Here is an 18,154-nt window from a genome sequence, read left to right on the forward strand (position 1 = left end):
ATTATAATAAATTAAAGAAAAGTTTTACTGAAGATAGTTTGCAGTTTCATCACCAGAAGTCAGCTTCAAGAGTTCGTAGACCGCCCCGCTTACAGTTACAAAGATCACAGCAGTTATACCCTTCACCAAGGTCTAAGCTATACGTCCTTGCTTCAGGTTGAATGATTCTGATTGGCTAAGAAATAGATAAACATAGTAATTTTCCGCACATATACAGATAGACTGAAGCATATCTCCATCGATTATGCGGCTGACACTCGGACCTTGAAGTTAGGCACGTCGTGACCTTCCAGGTCGCAGATTTGGGATGCTGGGCACCAGCCTGTCCCGAACAACAACTCAATCAACTCAAGTCAATCTCCAATACTGCCAGTGGTTCCTTAACCTGTAACCAAAAAGTCTAACGCACACAGACACACAGCTTTTCCCAGGTTGGATTTGGCCAGGCTCTAACTATAAACAGGAAAGATAATACGTTCTTTCTCTCAAGGATAGGACATTTCTAAATGGAAAGTAAGGCTTTAACTGAGAAATGGTCCCTTAAACTATAGACTTCAATGACCCCTGTGTTTTAACACGTTGAAGACCTTTCTCAAACACAAAACGAGCCCATATTCGGGCTAAATAAGCAAGCACTGTTACTGCATTCAGATATCAAATACAGACATTAGATAATACATGACAAATAACATTTCAGTAATCACACTGGTAGCTTCTATAACAAAGTGAAATCTCATAAGACTAGAGAAGTCATTAAAATCATTTGATATTTAGCACAAGATCCCACCCTCCCTTCAGAACGTCTCCAAAGCCACCCCTCCTCCAAAAGACATGAACGCTCACAGCAGAGTCCGCAAAGCATCACGAGAGGCGGCGTTAAATTACCTCATGTCTCAAAGCACATAACATGCAATAATAATTAATGCAAACAACTTAGAAACCACCTGACTGCTGCAGATTCATTTTGGCATTGATAGTGTTGACATAGAAACGGGGGACTGATTAAAAGAATTTGCCTACCCAATTCTATATATTCCGTGTAAACTTCTAAAAAATGCCCCCAAGCCAAGAACATTTATCACAGTGAAACACAAGTTAAAAAACAGTTTTAAACAAGTTATCAATCAAAACAGGTGGTTTAAAAAAAAACTTTATTACAGGAAAAAAGCAGTCATTTTGCACGAAGTAAGGGCCAATGCTTACAATGGCATTAAGGGCCACAGTCCTAAGGCATTAAACACCATGAAATTATATTTCTCATTAGATTCAAATGGGGCCTTTTCTCCCTCTCAAACAATTGTTTAACTGTATTATTTTATTATTGGATGATTGTATTAATGTATTGTTGTACATATTATTATATTACTTGTGATGTTGCTCATAATGTTGTATGTTATAAAGATCGAAATTTTTCACTGGAGGTGAATAATGCTTTAGAGGCAGCCAGGTCTGTCTGTGGTACACCAGTGTGCTTTCTTCAGGATGGTGGGGGTTTTGCTCTCTGACGATATTCTGGGATGTGGTGCAGAATCCACCCGGCAGGGGCCAGGAGGGCAACGGCAAACACAGACATAATCAAGAAACTTTGCTGCAGAAAAACACAGGAATGCACACATGAAATTGAACAGTTTTACATACTTACAAAATTTGCACCACTATTTAATTCAAAAACAGTAATATTGTGAAATAATATCATTAAACGTTTGTCTATTTTAATATGGTTAAAAATGTAATTTATTCATGTGATGGCAAAACTGTATTTTCAGCAACCATGACTCCATTACACCATTTTTTTTTTTTTACAATTATCTCAACTTTTGGAAGTAAAACTCAAAAAAGAAACAAAATATAATGAGTTGTGATTTTTTGCGGTTTTCAGTCTCACTTGATCCTTCAGAAATTATTCCAATATGTCTTGATTTGGGGCTCAAGAAAGATTTTACATTATTATCAATGTTGAAAACAGTTGTGCTGTGCAGATATTTAAATAAATATTTAAATGCATCCTATATGGCTGAATAAAGTAATTTCTTTAAAAAAAACAAAAAAATGTAAATAGTACTGACCCCCATATACATTGTATATATGTATATATATATATATATAATTATCTGAAATAAATTTGATGTTTTAAATGTTTTAAACTTGATTTGACATTGTAATTCTGTTCTTGTCCAAACACAAAGATTATGTTCTCCAATACAAAGAGTCATCCGAGCTAATCCCACATTCAAAATATTTGTAAGCCTTTTTTCAAAATTTACACATATCCATCAAATTAAATTGAATAATCCCTACATATTACTCATATTATGAATTAAATTTGTAAAAGCTTAATAAAACATTTTGTGTAAATCTTAATGGAACAAGAGAATGGACCATTTAGTTTTATGTGATTCGTATTCAGAAACGTGGGGTGGGAGAAAATGTGTTTAAATTTAAGTTTAAGATTCATAGAAAAAAAAAATGTATTAAGTTTTTTTTACTCATTTAATATTCTTAATTCATAATATAAGCTGATTATTTCATTTAATTTGATGAAATTGTACTATTAATTGAAATGCATAAATCTTGAAAAAAGTTTTTTGAGTGCATTATCTCCATTGACCTCAGTTAAACTAACTTTGACTGATCCCATGAATCTTTGCAACCTTTTAGGATTTTGTAATTGTTTCACTCACCCCAGGTCCGATCTTGCTTTTGGGTGGCTTGCTGTAGATGCTGGAGTTCCGCTTCTGGACAATATCCCTCGCCCTGCTGACTGTCACTGGCTGCACAGCTCCCCTCAGAAAGGCCAGCATCCCTCCAGCTGTATGGGTCAGCACTGAGTCTGGATGCGTATGAGAGAGAGAGAGAGGTTAAGGGAGAAGGAAAGAGGGGATGTTCACTGAGTGCAACCGCTGGGTTTCCTGCCTCAGGACTGCTGAAGAGAAAATAGATGTATCCTGTCATATAATGGACTTTATCTTCCAAAACCAGCCCACTCTTTGGGAGGGGCCTAGACAATACGACCCCCACTAACTTTTCTTTAATGCCCCTTTCAACAAGATGTGAAATGAAACAGTAGCATATAACGTCATTATTTATCAAAGAACCAAACATGACATATTATTGTCCTTGATTTACATCAACCTTATAGACAAGCAAAGCACATTTGGCTCATAATATATTTCTCCCACAGATCGTAACTATGTTTTCTTGTACAATTAATGTCTTGTGTGATTTACACCATGGTTTGCAGCCGCTGTTTGACAGCATGTGAGTTCACAGGAACATAGGTAGCGAGAAACACCTGGCTCTCTGCTTAGTGTGCATTTAGGGCTGTGTCCAGTACAAAGAGTTACAAATTACAAGAGATCTGATTAGAGGAGCAGATTAAAGGGAGATAAAAGTGCAGAAAGTAGTGCAGCTGGCTGTGTGTTCTGTCAGCTGTCAGTATGGCCTGTGGTATTGTACCTCATTCATGCTGGTGATCACATTACAGAGGCTTGTCTTTCATGTTAGAACACCGCATGCCATTCAACACTTCCACGGTTTGTCCACGGTGGATACACCCTACTCTTTGTTTGGTTTATGCACTGGGTGTGAGCAATCTTTTTGTGTCCTGTTATTGTGCTATTTTGATATCTTCTGTGGAAAGAAGAAATTGTGGCTGGGGATTTTTTTTCCTCCCAAAACCATTAAACCTAGTGATCTGAAAGTAGGGGGGAAAACATCCTGAAATCAAGGTAGCTTTTTGAAATCATAATCTCCATACCAACCTTTGTTGGTGATATGTGAGAGGTGTGTATAAAGTTATTGAAATGACAAATAAGTCTTTTTTTTCTTCTTTTTTTTTTATTAATTTAATCTACATTTGCATAAATTATGAATGATGCCATGAAGATTTATGAAAAATTAGGCCATCATTTGAAGTCACCTAGTGGACATAGTGGAAAAAAGCCCGATGAGTGAATAAACATATTATTATATTATATTATATTATATTATATTATATTATATTATATTATATTATATTATATTATATTATATTATATTATATTATATTATATTATATTAAGAATTAGTAAGAATTATTATATTTGAAAAAAATATATTATATTCCAATAATATAGAATTTATATATATATATATATATATATATATATATATATATATATATATATATATATATATATATATATATATATATAAATTCTATATTATTGGAATATAATAATTCTTACTAATTCTTTATATATATATATACTGTATATATATATATATATAAATAATATTATAGGATATTATTATTATTATAAGTTTATATTATAATATATTATTATTATATAGCTTTTTTGTGATCAAATGTTTATTGAAGGGAAAGGAACAACAAAATATTAAAGCATTTCAAAATCACAACAAGCAGTCAAAAGAAAATATGTATATATCTCTCTCTATATATACACACACATGCACAAAAACAAAATAGACATATACATTTGCAATATAGGCTACATATATATGGAGAAAGAAAAAACAAGAAAAAAAAACAAGGGGAATAACTCAATTTCAGGAACTTGAATTAATGAGTACACAGAAGTAAACCAACTTGAATTAAATCAGGTAATGAAAAGAGATCATCTCACCCAGGCTTTCAGTGACTCAGACACAGTGTGCCAGTTACAGAGAGCCTTTTCATTCGCACCATTAACTGGAGCAGTAGACAGTTCTAGAAGAATCACATACAAAAATGTAAGAATCCAATATTTAACAGAAAGTGAATGAGGAGGCTTCCATCTCAATGCAATCATCTTTTATTATTATATAGATATAATATATTATTATAATAATACAATGTATAAGAACCGAATTTATGTGTAATAGAACCTTGTCTTTAATGTCTCCTTTGATTGATTTAAGAATTAATAAAAGTATTAATTTATTAAAAAAATCTTACTAACCCCAAACTTTTTAAACAATAATGTATAGATATATAAAAAACGAATAATTTGACTGAAAAATCGCCTTTAATGTATTGCTTCACTACATTTCGACACTATTGTCTTATTTGGCCCATAGGTCCAACCAACACAGAAGGTTGATTGGACCTTTTTGCTGTGTGCCTAATCTGAGCTCGAGCAGATAGATGGCGTAGCGACATTGCTAACCGAATTCTGAAGCTTAGCCCTCCCCTCATTGTTTTACTGAATAAGAGGAGGATACAACACTACATGTAATATTTGCTCACGGAAACTGAAAGCGAAGAGCACAGACTCTAATTGAGCTGTTTTGTTGTTGAACGAGGCATTAAAAGCGAGTAATGTAGGACGGATGGTGTAACGTAAAAGTACTAGCAGCCTGCTAGCGCGTCATATATGTGTTTGTGTGTATGTGTGTATGTGTGTGTGAACCTGGGACGCGCAAGAGGCTTTTTTTTTTATTCAATAACACTACGAAAGAAAAGTGCGAGCGAATTTGCTCGGCTAAGCAAATATCAGAAGTCGCTGGCTTGGATTTTGGCTCGTTTTATGAGCAAGAAGAGAAGAGTGGAGCAGTAAACTTGACTCAGGTAGGGCATTTTTTCTCCTTTTTTGCTTTGCTTGCTAATCTGCCATGGCGAGCTGCTGAATTAGCTACATTTACAGTTATGCCTTGTGTATTAAAATCACTACAGTCCTTGACTGTTTATCCGTAATGTTGGTTATTATAACCTGCTAAACTTCATATAGTAACCTATTTCACTCTTTCACACAGAACTAGTAAGCAAAGCTTAGTTATTATGGTTAGCTTGCATGCTAAACCAAATAAAACATTAACACTACGTAAGTTCTTTAGTTTATTGCACAAAGAGGTTGAAACAACCAGATAAGCCGCATTTTAGTAACTTTTTCACCCAAAAGAGCTGTTAAGAACCACCTGAATGCTAAAACCACATACAGCTAGGCTAGCTGAGAATGCGTAGTTTTCAGTTATTAGAGATGTAATGCCTTCATGTATGCGGACACGTCATTTAATAAAGAGGAAGAATCATACTAGGAATAAGCTTGCATGCTCAAGTGGAGCTGTCAGTAGCTACCAGCATGCTGTAACCAGTTTGGTTTCAAATATGTGACTTGCTTGATTTAGGAGATACTCTTCCAGTTGCCCAGCATAACATATTGATACTAATGAGATCAAAAAGCTTACTTTGCATGTTTGAGATGTTTCTGCTTATAAAAAACTTGTATAGTCCCCACGAGAGAGCTTTTTTTGCATCATCTAACAGGTTCTCCCTCACTGACCTGCCTTTATTTGTATTTAGAAAAGAGGCAACTGGACTCTGCCTTATAATGGACCTCTGTAATTGGACAGGGTATTGTTTAGGAAAATTAGTGGACAGGAACATATTCCCCTGTCTTTGTCTCGACTGTTTATTTCCTCTGGAATTCTGGAAGTCATCAGGGTCTAATTAAAGGTAAAGTTTTAACTGATGACCAAATTGGTTTACATCAAGTCCCATCCTGTTTGTCCCCCCCCCCGAGTTCATTCACCTCTACAGTTTCCCAGATGGAGCCTCTTGACTCTTGTGTTCACAGGAGCCTTAAAATTTGTTGTGAGATTTGCTAATGAAGAATTGTTTTGCAACCCAAATTGCTGGATTTCAAGTTCCCTTGGTTATCAGATCCACCCCCACCCCCACCCCCCCTAGAGACGGTGTGATTTAATGATGGCCTTGTGCCTGCCCATGAAAATCAAAGGTAAACGTTTTAATGAAACAAAACCAAACCAATTTTGTGCGGTTTTATCTGGCGCTTCTTTGTTGAGAGAATGTCGTCCTTAATATAGCTCAATCGGCAGCATTGTTGTTCATCAACGTGGGTAATTCAAGAAACAGTTGAGTGAAGAGAGCAGTTTGTGGTTTGGGTCCTGCAGTATGTTGTAAACGTGTTTTGACTGTGGTCAATGCGTAGGGGTTTCCCCCTCTTTTTTCCTCTTCCTGTGATGTAGGCCATCCTTTCCTCTGCTGCTGTGCTGCAATATGTGCTTGTGCCAACAGTTAAGTCAGATTTACGTCTGACGGTGCTGCAGTTCTGTGTTAAAGGGATAGATGACCTGAAAATGTGAGTTCTGCCATCATTTACTCACCCTCATGTTATTTCCAAACCTGTAGGACTTTCTTCTGCGCCAGATATGACATTTTGTGAAGAATTTTCTTGAAGATCAGTGACCACAGCTCAATTGGAAATATAAAAGTTGTCTATATGACTTGTGTGCTCTATACTACGTCATATGGTTTTTAAAATCTGCAAGTCATATGATTTTAAAAGTCATTATTCACTGATAATCTTCCCATCCTGTGAGATTATAATTTAAAAACTGCTGAGATCCAGATCAGTCTGATTTTTGAATTGTTTGAACTAGTTAATTGCAAAGAATTTTTTTTATTCCCTGATCCGGTGCTTCCCAATGATTTGCTTGCTGCAGTTTGTATTAGCACCTCAGTGAAAAATGACTTCTATTTTGATCTTTTCCTCATAGCTTTATATGACTTTCGTATGACTGGAATTTAATGCAAGAGTCAGAGGAACTGCTTTTGCTGTGTATTTTTTATGTTGTTTTTGGTTCATCATTTAGTGCTATAATTGTGTGGAAATGAGCTGAGTAAAGATTCTTCAAAACCTTAATTTTTTTGTTTTTGTGAGCTGTTTTAGCTAGCAAAAAGCACAATGCATAGTGTGCATGGCACTAGATGAAACGTATGGGCAGGGCTTAACAACAATTTTTTTTTTTCTGCTGGCTTATTTGGGCCAGTCAATAAGATTTTTTTCTATGCTCACCAAGGCTGCATTTGATCAAAAATACTGTTAAAAATGTAATTTATTGCTGTGATTTTCAGCAGCCATTGCCTAGTCTTTAGTGTCACATGATCCTTCAGAAATCATTCTGATATCCTGATTTGGTGCTTAAAAACATTTCTTAATTTTTTATTTGTTGAAAACATTTGTGCTGCTTAATATTTCTGTGGAAATATTAATATATATATACTAGGAAAGTTCAAAAGAACAAGCATTTTTTGAATCAGAAATTAGGGATGCACCGATGCATCGGCTGAACATCGGTAACGGGCGATATTTGCCTCGTTAACTGCCATCGGGAAATAAAAATGACATTCACCGATGTCACATGGGCGTCAGTTTGGTTTGAAATGTGCTGGGGACAGAGACGCATTCGGAAGTGCATTTTCAGAAGTGCTGGGTATAGGGATGGGGCCGATCCGATCCAATATCGGTATCGGGACCCGATACCAGCGTAATTCACGTATCGGATTTTCCCGATCCAGCCTGCGGAGATGTCCGATATCCATGAGTCATGTCTGCGCTTTAATGTTGTCTGCTGAAATGACTCAAAGTCATTCCCGCCGGCGAGTCTGCTAGCTGGCAGCAAACTGCGGAATGGATTTCCTGAACGGAGGCGCGGCTTAATGAGACACAGAGTTATGAGAGAAATCCGTTCCGCAGTTTGCGGCTAGCCACATGTCCGCTTTGTGTAAATACTTCACACTGGAAACGCCGCAGAGCAAGACAGCTTAGCTAGCAGCTAACGTTAAATGCAATGTTTGCAAAGCCGTGATTCGGAGCTCTTTAAAGCTCCCTCGCGTCGTACAACACAGCGAACGCAATCAAACATTTAAAAAAGCACTACGTTACTGTGCGTTCACACCAAACGCGAATAGCGCGTCAAATTCGCGTCTAGTTGGACGCTTGAATATTTTGAATCCATTCGCGCGTCCAGTGCGAAATTGACGCGCGTCTGAGGTGAAATCCGTCTGTTCGCAAGATGCTGATGTTGATCGAGCATTCATCGAGAGAGTTACTGCATCGGAGCGAGGATCACCCTTCAGATTGTGTGTGTGTGTGTGTGTATAAAGCTGTTTACACTTGCACTTTTCTTATATTTCAAGACTCTAGTATGTGACATTTTGTGAATGTAATAAATATTGACATTACAATCAATTTGAATCCCTTAAAGTTGCATATTTGTTTTCAGAATGGGATTTTTCCTGTTAACAGTATTTCCTGTTTTTTTACTTCCTTTTCTGACCTTATAATTTACCTCAAGTTGCCTTTTGGGACATACATGCATACATACATACATACATAGCCTACATACATATCATACTTGCATGTTGAGAGAAGTTTATTTCAGCATCATATAAAATAAACAATAATGATAACATAAATATCGGAATAGTATCGGTATCGGCCGATATCTAAATTCAGGTATCGGGATCGGATCGGAAGTGAAAAAATGTGGATCGGTGCATCCCTAGCTGGGTACAATGACGCATTCATTTTTTTTCTCTCTTTCGCGCAGGTTATGTTTTGAAAGACGATGTCCTGTAGCTCAGGCACGGCCCCACTTTTCAACAGGCCCACCCAAAACTTTCACAAAAAAAAAAAATTATTTGTCAATAATTATAAAAAAATCGCCAATAAGCTCATAATTTGTGCTAAAATAGTGTAGTTTTAAAAACCATTTTAAAAAATATATATATATATATGATGTTTCTGCGCAAGTTCAGCAGACAGTGAGGTTCGGGTTTGTTCCGATCAGAGCTCGTGAGTGGAGAGTGCATTTCTGAATATTCCGCTCCGCTCGTTCATTCCGCAGGGTCGCTCGCTCAACCCAGATGTCCTGTTGCCTGGTTCGAAAATATGTGGAATAAGGGCTGCTTCCGACTAAAAGTTTTTTTCTAGTCGACTAGTAGGCTAGTTGTTCATTTAAGTAATTCGTGGACAAATCGCCCCTTTATATTAATTTAATACTTATATAGCCTAAAGGATAATGAGCGTTTACGTAATATAGCCGCACTCAAGCGCACGACCGCACGCATAAAGCTTGCCACAAAGAACCGGTAAAAGTAATGATTATGAATGCGTCTAAATGTGTCTAAATACGCTGTGAATGTGAATGTGCATTATACGCTGAGTTTCGTTTCATTTATGAGACGAACTCCAGTTCACTCGCTGGTGCCTCCATGTCGTGATTCTGCTATATTTACTTCTTATTTATTAAATCCAGGCAATTGGTTCATGAAACATTGATTAAAATTAAGATATAATTAATTCAAAACGAAATTCAATTTAAAGAAAGGCAGCTGTTCTGTTTGAGGTCTCTGTGAAAGTTTTAAAGCAGTCTTTTAGTGCCGCTTTCAGAGCGCTCACGTCCGTAACAGAGAACTGACACGTTGTTTTTTCCCTCATAAATGCGAACACGAAAAATAAAATGAATATTATAATGTTTTTTTTGCTGTCACTGTCACTTTTGATTAATGTGTCCCTTTTGAATATGAGTATTAATTTCTTTAAAACAAATATTTACTGATCCCAAACTTTTCGTTTTTTAAACCCATTCTTGATGGATATTTCCAAGACTATCTCCAGTCATTCTTGCAAACCTAATCTACATTAGTCAGCTGGATATAATGTTAACTTGGTGTCATTAAAAAGTTGAATTTTCAACTCGTCCAATTTGTGACAAATGTTTTAGTTTGCAAGACATGAAAACACACAATCAGTGAATGCAAGATGTAGTGACAACGCTGCACTGACCTGATAGGACAAGTGACAGTTCTGCCAACTGTCCCAAAACTGTCTCGCACTGAACCGTCAGGCCATCCTCATCTTGAGTGCCTGTGGGATAAATGCTTCACAGCTGACAGTAGATCTAGTCAGTCCATCAAGAATCCTTATAAAAATCTTTTGCTGTTATGAATTGGTTCACTTTTGCAGACTGACTGTGTTGTGTGTTGTGTGTTGTACTTGTGTACAATGTAACATGAGAAGTTTGCCAGTTGTATAACCTTGAAAAGCATCAGACAACTGCAAATCCGTTTGCATCGATTAACCATGCCCCAGGTATGATTCAAAAATAAGGTTTTATTGAGTTTTTGATTACAACTCATCCATAAACTATGATGATCTTATGATGTGATAAGATGTGTCCTCATGTTCAGTACAATGATGTTTCAGCTCATTTGGCTTTTGCATTTCAGACAAACAAGGAAATATGCTGCATTATAAGGACTGCATCCTTATTCATTTGGACTTTACTGACATAATTGCTATAATGATCTGCTATTTTTTTTTTCCAACATTAAGCCAAAAAATTGTAGTTGGCTGATGGATGTAGAAATATGAATTAAATTTTTTTTTTTTCAGTGTGCTGTCTTTGAAGGTCCCTGTAGTTCCACAAGCACACTGGCTTGACCTCTGGCTGCTGTCACTGGAGAGAGAAATTGGATGGGGAAAGGAAAGTGGGACATGTTTTCATTTTCCACTCCCCCTTGTTGTCCTTGGCAACCACCCCCACCCCCACCCCCCACCCCTCCCCCCTTCTCTTAAAATGACAGGCTGACTCAGGTCCCAATATTTCACCTTGTCCAATGGGTTGTTTGAGCACTCTCTCTTTTACAAACACACATGGGAATTAAGTGCTCACTTCCTTTGTCTAGCCCTCATCATTATCATCTAATGAAACCCAGTGCTGTTCAAGACCAAGGTTTCAGCAGTGGATTTATTTCAAATGCTGGAAGTGAGCTTTAATGCACCAATTCTCAGAGAAATGCCATTCTCTAGATCTGCCATATCTTACAGGAGTGAAGTTGCATCATAAAAAGTAATGGTAAATTGCAGTGCAGAAGGGGTTTACTATATGAGCCACCTCCTGTGACTGTTAAGTGTTAACTTGCAGGTTGACCATGATCACATGTAGCTATTTTTCATAGAATATTTTTGACATTTCAGGAAGTTACATTTCCGTGCTCCACATTGAATCAAACTCTGAACACAGAGCATAGCTGAACTTTTTATCTTCTTTTTTCACACTTTTTTCTATTTAAATTTTTTTTTTTTACTATATTGAGCATCCTCAGGCCTGATATGGCAAGCTGTTTTAACATTTAGGCTCTAGGCTCATGCCACTAGTACTTCTTTTTTTAGATACTAGTATCTGTACTAGTCACAATTGGAATACATACTATCCAATCTAGAATACATACTAGAGAGAGAGAACATTTTTCACCGATGTCTATAGGGGCTGTTTACACCAGGCCACTTCATGCGTTTTCTCAGATCGGATTGCAATCTGATTTATCAAAACGATTCCATTTACACCTGGTTACATAGGCTAAATGTGTGTGTTTTTTTGCGGATATAAATCCGATCTTCAATTCCCGCTATATGCAGATTTAGGAGTGCACGTCACCGAAAGCAACAGTTATGAGACGCATTATTTTATTGATCATCAGCTAAAATTTCTGAATCAAAGCCCGCAATAAGAGAAAGCGGAAACAGCCCTGGTAAGATCATTTTGTTTCTTTACATTTAATGAAGCTGATTGTGTGTTAAGCGTCTGCGACTTACTTTCACTTTGATTTGCGATAGCACGTTGATGCTCAGCTTCATCTGCGGCAATGCGTGTTGCAGTAGCGTCGTCATATCTGACAATAACATGACATATAGTCTATAACACGCTCTCACATGTTTATTTTTTAATAAACCATATTCAACAACATATAAAAATGAAATAATCTTTAGAGTAAAGCCGCAGCCATCATTACCAAGCGCGAACCATTGACAGTGAATGAAACGAAGCGAACTTAGCCTACAGGCCGTATGTGATGCGTAAACCAATGGTGTAAACATAATCATAGATGATGCGCCACGGGTTTTTATTTAAAAGAAAGAACGTAGCTTATGTTTGTATGTAGGTCTAGGCAATTTATATTCACAATACTTAATAACTATTATTTTATTGCATTTGTATTAGTTGTTTGAAGAGTAAAAAAAAAATCGGTCGGTCTTAACGCAAGTTTACAACCGGCAAGTCGGTCGGACTAAAAGGGAAAAAAAAAAAATAATTGGGTCGGTGCTAAATTGACAGGGTCGGTCGGGTTACGGCAAACAAGAATATTTTTAAGGATGGCCTTAGAAACAGCAAAAAACTCCAGCAAAATAAAGTCATTTTATGCAAATCCACAGCCCTTTATCTACAGGTCAAGCATTATAACGTCAATGTCACATTGGAGAAAGTTTTACCGTGTATCCTGTCGTAACCGGATGACGCGCGCTGTTTGAATGCTGAATGGAATGATAGACAGCTGCAGAGTTTGAATGCTGAACGGAATGATTGACAGCTGCAGACGAGTTTGTGAACTTTAATTTAACAATGTAAATATACTGCTGTCCCTCACATTAAGCTAAGGAATGGCTTCAGATGACTTTGAATATATTGCTGGAAAACGTAATTAGTGCTTGTCTATTTATTTTGGTCCATGACTCCCCCTTGTGCCGTAGGCCTATAAAAGAGCGCAATAATCGCGGTTGTCTGAAACAATCGCGGTTAGATCAAATAATCGCGATCAGGCGGTTATTTAATTATCGCGACAGGCCTATCTGCTTGTATGTATCCATTATTTAACGTTATTAATAGCCTACAAGTCCGCTGTTTCGAACCAGGTCCGAATGATTAGCAAACATATACTGATGAGTTTAATAAAGTTTATTGTACATCACACAAAAGATGAAGCGTCAGTTTTACTTCAGAAAATCACCGTAAGAGCTGAGTAAACACAGTAAGTTATAAGAAGTGCGCAAGTACATAAACGAATTTCGGTAGAGTTGAGGGAGCATTCCTGTGGGCGGAGGTTAGTCAAAAAACTGTTCTACTGACGTCATTAAAGAAGGAAGTAGAGGGATGTAGTCCAAACGGGCCATTCGATGTAGGCGACTTCTGTTAAATAAAATATCTCGCTTGGCATTGAACTTTGAGCTTTATAATTTTAGACCTTTCAGGGCAAAGTGCGCTAAGCTGCTGTCGAATCACAACACAGGAACCGCTGGCACAATCAGAACTCGTTACGTATTTCTGAAGGAGGGACTTCATAGAACAAGGAAGTCATCAGCCCGTTCTTAGGACAGTGAAAACAGCGGTATACAGATAAGTAAATTGTGTGAAAAATACTGTGTTTTTTTTACACGCGAAACATGAACACATGTTATATTGCACACTGTAAACACAATCAAAGCTTCAAAAACACACGAAAAACGTGAAACGTATTTTGCTTAAAATAAGTAGGCCTATCTACTAAAAACAAACAAACAATGTACATCATAATAAAAACGTGCTTCTAATGAGCAGAAAACAAATATTCCCAATTAAAATATTGTTTATCATGTTAATTGCGATTAATCATGCAGCCCTATCCTGCATGCTTATTTTCTGCTGTGTTTTAGCGAAAGTATCAATCTATATTGTTTCTGCTTCTGTTGTTAAAATAACAGTGTCATCTGCAGCTCTTAATGTGGCGCTCGGGAGAAAGAAGCAAAGCGCAATTTCTAGATAAAAATATTAGAGGAAATAGCTCTCGAAATATCATTACCATGAACGACCAGTGCATGTGGTACCTACCGCTCCATTGTGTTAGAACAGTAAAATGCTACCGTTGTCATTATGTTTCGTGGTCCGATTTGGAACCGCTGTCCGCTCTTTGAGGATGCCTAATCTAATAAGTACTATCTTTTAAAAGGTACTAGTACTTAAAGAATAAGTACTAGTGCCTAAAAAATTAGGCATTAATTCATATTAATTATATTATAATATTAATATTATTAATTTTAGATATTAATAGGCATTAATATCTAAAAACAAATAAGTACTAGTAGCATGTAAATAGATACTAGTATGTTTGATTAAATGTTAAAACTGCTTGCCATATGCCTGAGGTTTGTTTCAGTCATTCAGGAATATTGCGTTGCGAAGTCTCTAAGTTAACTCTCATTCAGCATTACTTTTGTGGCTTGACATCACTCTTGTATGAGACCTCAGATCTTGCAGGATTTTATTCATTCATTTTAAAGGCATGAAATAGGCAAAAGTGGTTTGTTGGAGTGTGTGTTCAGAAACCACAACTCACTGCTGGAATGCCCTGCTTGGAGAGTTGCGGTCAGGGTATTTAGTTTTAGTGTTTTTCTTTGTAGTTTTTTTTTTTTTTTTTGCCCAGACAGACTGGTTATTTACATTTTACTCTTGATTAAATCAGATTTTAATTAGGGTAAGTTGTGTTATTGAGATATATTGTGTTATATATATAAATGTATATATAAAAAAAAATATTTATTCAGTTTTTATATTTTTAGCACATATACTTTTAATTGACATACTGTGTTGTAGTTGTTTGTGTTAGTATGCATAGTACACTACAAAGAAAGCTGAATGCCCTTTAAAACACCGCCAATATAGTAATACATTAACAGATGGGCATCTTTGGCTGTTGCATTGTGTCTCACACTATTTGTTTATTGCAGTCTGATAAATAACTATTTGTTACTTAACCCTCTGGGGTCGAAGAACACGCCGGCACGTTCTACAGATTTTTTTATACTACAACTTAAAATAACTTTTTTACAATAAAGAATCAAACATGGTGCGCTTTTGTCTCTGTGAATATCTTTCAGAAATGCGCCACAAAAATGACCTGAAACTTAGCGAATACTTGCCACACAGACGAGAGATATGTCTTTAGAAAGCTTGAAGCTTCTACTTTTAAGTGAAGCAAGTCATATCGATCAACAAATGTTCTGTAATCCTTATGGAACCAATGAGGTACACTTTCTCACGTTTCTGCTCATTATCTTTAATGTTGTATTATTTAATGTGTTATTGTTAGCCTACTTAAACTTATACACATTTTACTAGTTGGACTTTTACCAAACTTAATTACCAGACTACAATCTCTAAAATCGAGTGAAACTTGTTGAAATATAAAATATATATCAATATACAATAATTATGATTATTCATGCCTCCTCACATACAGCCTTTCTGACGCATAACGTTTCACAAATTTTAAATCAATAGATTGTTTTATGTGAATGAGTGGGCAGGATGATTTTCACATCGTTTTAAAGCAAAAACAGCTAGCCTACTAGCCTAGAAATCTAGACGCACCCTAGCGGCAGCAAAATGTATTTCGCAGCCAGGTGGGTCTAGCAACTCTCAATAGACCTTCTAGCTGCAAAAACCTAAATTGGGTCAGGCCAATCACGTTGTGTATAGAGTAGGCGGGGGCGGGCTTAACATATGACGACAGAGTTACGACGGCTGCCACTTGAAAACAAAGAATGACGGCTGCTGATGGAGAACAACGGTCTTTCGAATCGGCTTTGGCCGCGACTCTGGAGGACTTGGAGTTAAGTTTTTCTTTGAGAAAAGAGCAAAGAACGGCACTTAAGTCATTCTTAAAAAAAGGAAGATGTGTTCGTCGTTTTGCCGGCCAGATATGGCAAAAGTTGAATCTATCAACTAAGCTCCGCTGTTGGGAAAACGCTCTGGTTGGTTTAAGCGCTGTCCTATTGCGTGCAGAGGGAATTTGAAAGACAGCCGATTAAACCGCGTCTATGGTGAGTTTCCAGACCTAACATCTTGATGTAGGTCTGGCTTGCCAGGCTACTAGCCTACAAGATCCGGTTTACAAAAGTCTTGTGAATGAATATTCAGTATGGGTTTTATGGCCTTATTTCAATGACTTTTCTGAACTACAAACTTTTACATAGCCTACATGCTGCTCACATATATTGTAGCAGTGCTTGTGCTGAATACAGTGTAATTAGACTTAAGTCATGAAAATGTTATATGTAAAGGAAATAAGCACAAATGTCAGGGCATGTCAAAGTACCTCCAGGGCCCAGAAAACAACTCGTACCCCAGAGGGGTAAATTTTCCTTGTCCAAATTTTAATTTCCTCGTCTAAATTTTCCCATCCAATCTAGGTCAGGTTATCTCAGAACTAGCCTAAGCATACAGGGCTTTCTCAAGACAGTTTAGTTGCCTAGTCATTCAGGCAATTTGCACTTGATTTAGAAAATATGCAGATTTGCATATTGTTAATGCTCAGTTGGTTTTTAAGTAGCCAATTTTTAGTTTTGTTATTTGGAAATGGTTTGCACACATAGCCTAATAGCTTTTCTAAGTGTTATAAGTAGACAAAACTATCCACATGGCCGTCTAAAAATGCATTGCTAATTCTAGACTGTAGTCTCAGCAGGGATTTTAGAAGCACTTTCCTGAAAAACTAACATTTTTGACTGACTGGCTTTCTGATGGCAATGATAGGAGGCTCTCAGTGACCCATTTAAGGTTTTTGATAATGCATTAGCTGTCTACCCCACATCAGGCTTCACTGAGACTCCACGTGCCACTGAGATGATGGTGAAGAGTGAAGACTTCACTCCATCAGACACACTTGGACTCTGAGACACATTGGGGCTCCTGGTCATCCTTCTCACTGCAGGCTATGTCTTTCTTGCGGGTGTCTATGCCTAAACTGTTTGGGGGTGTAGGTTCACTGAAGTTATGGTTCGGTCCATACCTCGGCTTTGAGGTCACGGTTCTATACGATTTCGATACATTTACATGTCTGTCCCCTTCCAAGATTCCTGATTGCTTAAAATAAAAAATAAAGGAATTGTTGATTCTAATACACTAATTGATAGATTGATCAATGCTGTGCGGTAAAATGCAATGGCTGTTTTCAAAATTTTTGGTTTGATTAACGTGTTGTGCCTTTCCACGAGGATATAGCGTGTGAAGCAGCGCCTGTGGCTTCTCATTTCCAGGACACGCATATTTCATCAGTACACTGTTGTGAGACTTTCACGATACAAATCGGCACAATGCCAAATGATTTTGTCTCATTATAACAACGTAAACAACTTAAAATAATCCGTCATTTATGGTCTTACAGATAAGAGTAAGACATCATTAGTCTACACTCATAATAAAAACAAAACACCCTTACATTGTGCTTTTGAAAAATAAAGAAAACAAACAGGATAACGCTTTCTGCCGTCCGGGTTTCCTTTCCATGTTACAAAAATTAATTGAAACTTTAATTGAAATTGCATACTAGCAAGCTCTTGCGTGCCATCTGAACTCTTGTTTTGGGTTGGTGTGTAAATGGTTTAGTTCTGTTTTTCACACAGGCATGTATAGAATTTATTAACCACTTGCTAATGATAGACATTATTTAGTCGCCCAGAGTGAAGGGAGTGTATATGCGAGTGATTTACTTGTGTTGTTGAGGGTTGATTTACTGTTACACCCCTACTAACCTGTGATTATGAGGAACAGA

General features: G+C 36.9%; 2 protein-coding genes across 2 annotated transcripts in view; one reads left to right on the forward strand and one right to left on the reverse strand.

Annotated features, from left to right (window-relative positions):
* Positions 1-1,334: 1,334 nt before the first annotated feature.
* LOC311068990 (cytochrome c oxidase subunit 8A, mitochondrial) lies at positions 1,335-2,915 on the reverse strand. The gene is made up of 2 exons (XM_084091892.1): positions 2,682-2,915; positions 1,335-1,588 (listed from the first exon to the last, which is right to left on the reverse strand). The coding sequence occupies exons 1-2, from the start codon at positions 2,799-2,801 to the stop codon at positions 1,478-1,480; spliced, it is 231 nt and encodes a 76-aa protein (XP_083948018.1). The 5' UTR covers positions 2,802-2,915; the 3' UTR covers positions 1,335-1,477.
* A 2,197-nt stretch (positions 2,916-5,112) lies between these two features.
* btbd7 (BTB (POZ) domain containing 7) overlaps positions 5,113-18,154 on the forward strand; it is a 54,485-nt gene continuing 41,443 nt past the window's right edge. Inside the window, exon 1 of the mRNA XM_084091890.1 lies at positions 5,113-5,551. The gene's annotated coding sequence lies outside the window, so the exon portion shown is untranslated. The remainder of the gene's footprint in view (positions 5,552-18,154) is intronic.

The sequence above is a fragment of the Abramis brama genome (assembly GCF_963993115.1).
Source record: "Abramis brama genome assembly, chromosome: 18".
NCBI lineage: Eukaryota > Metazoa > Chordata > Actinopteri > Cypriniformes > Leuciscidae > Abramis > Abramis brama.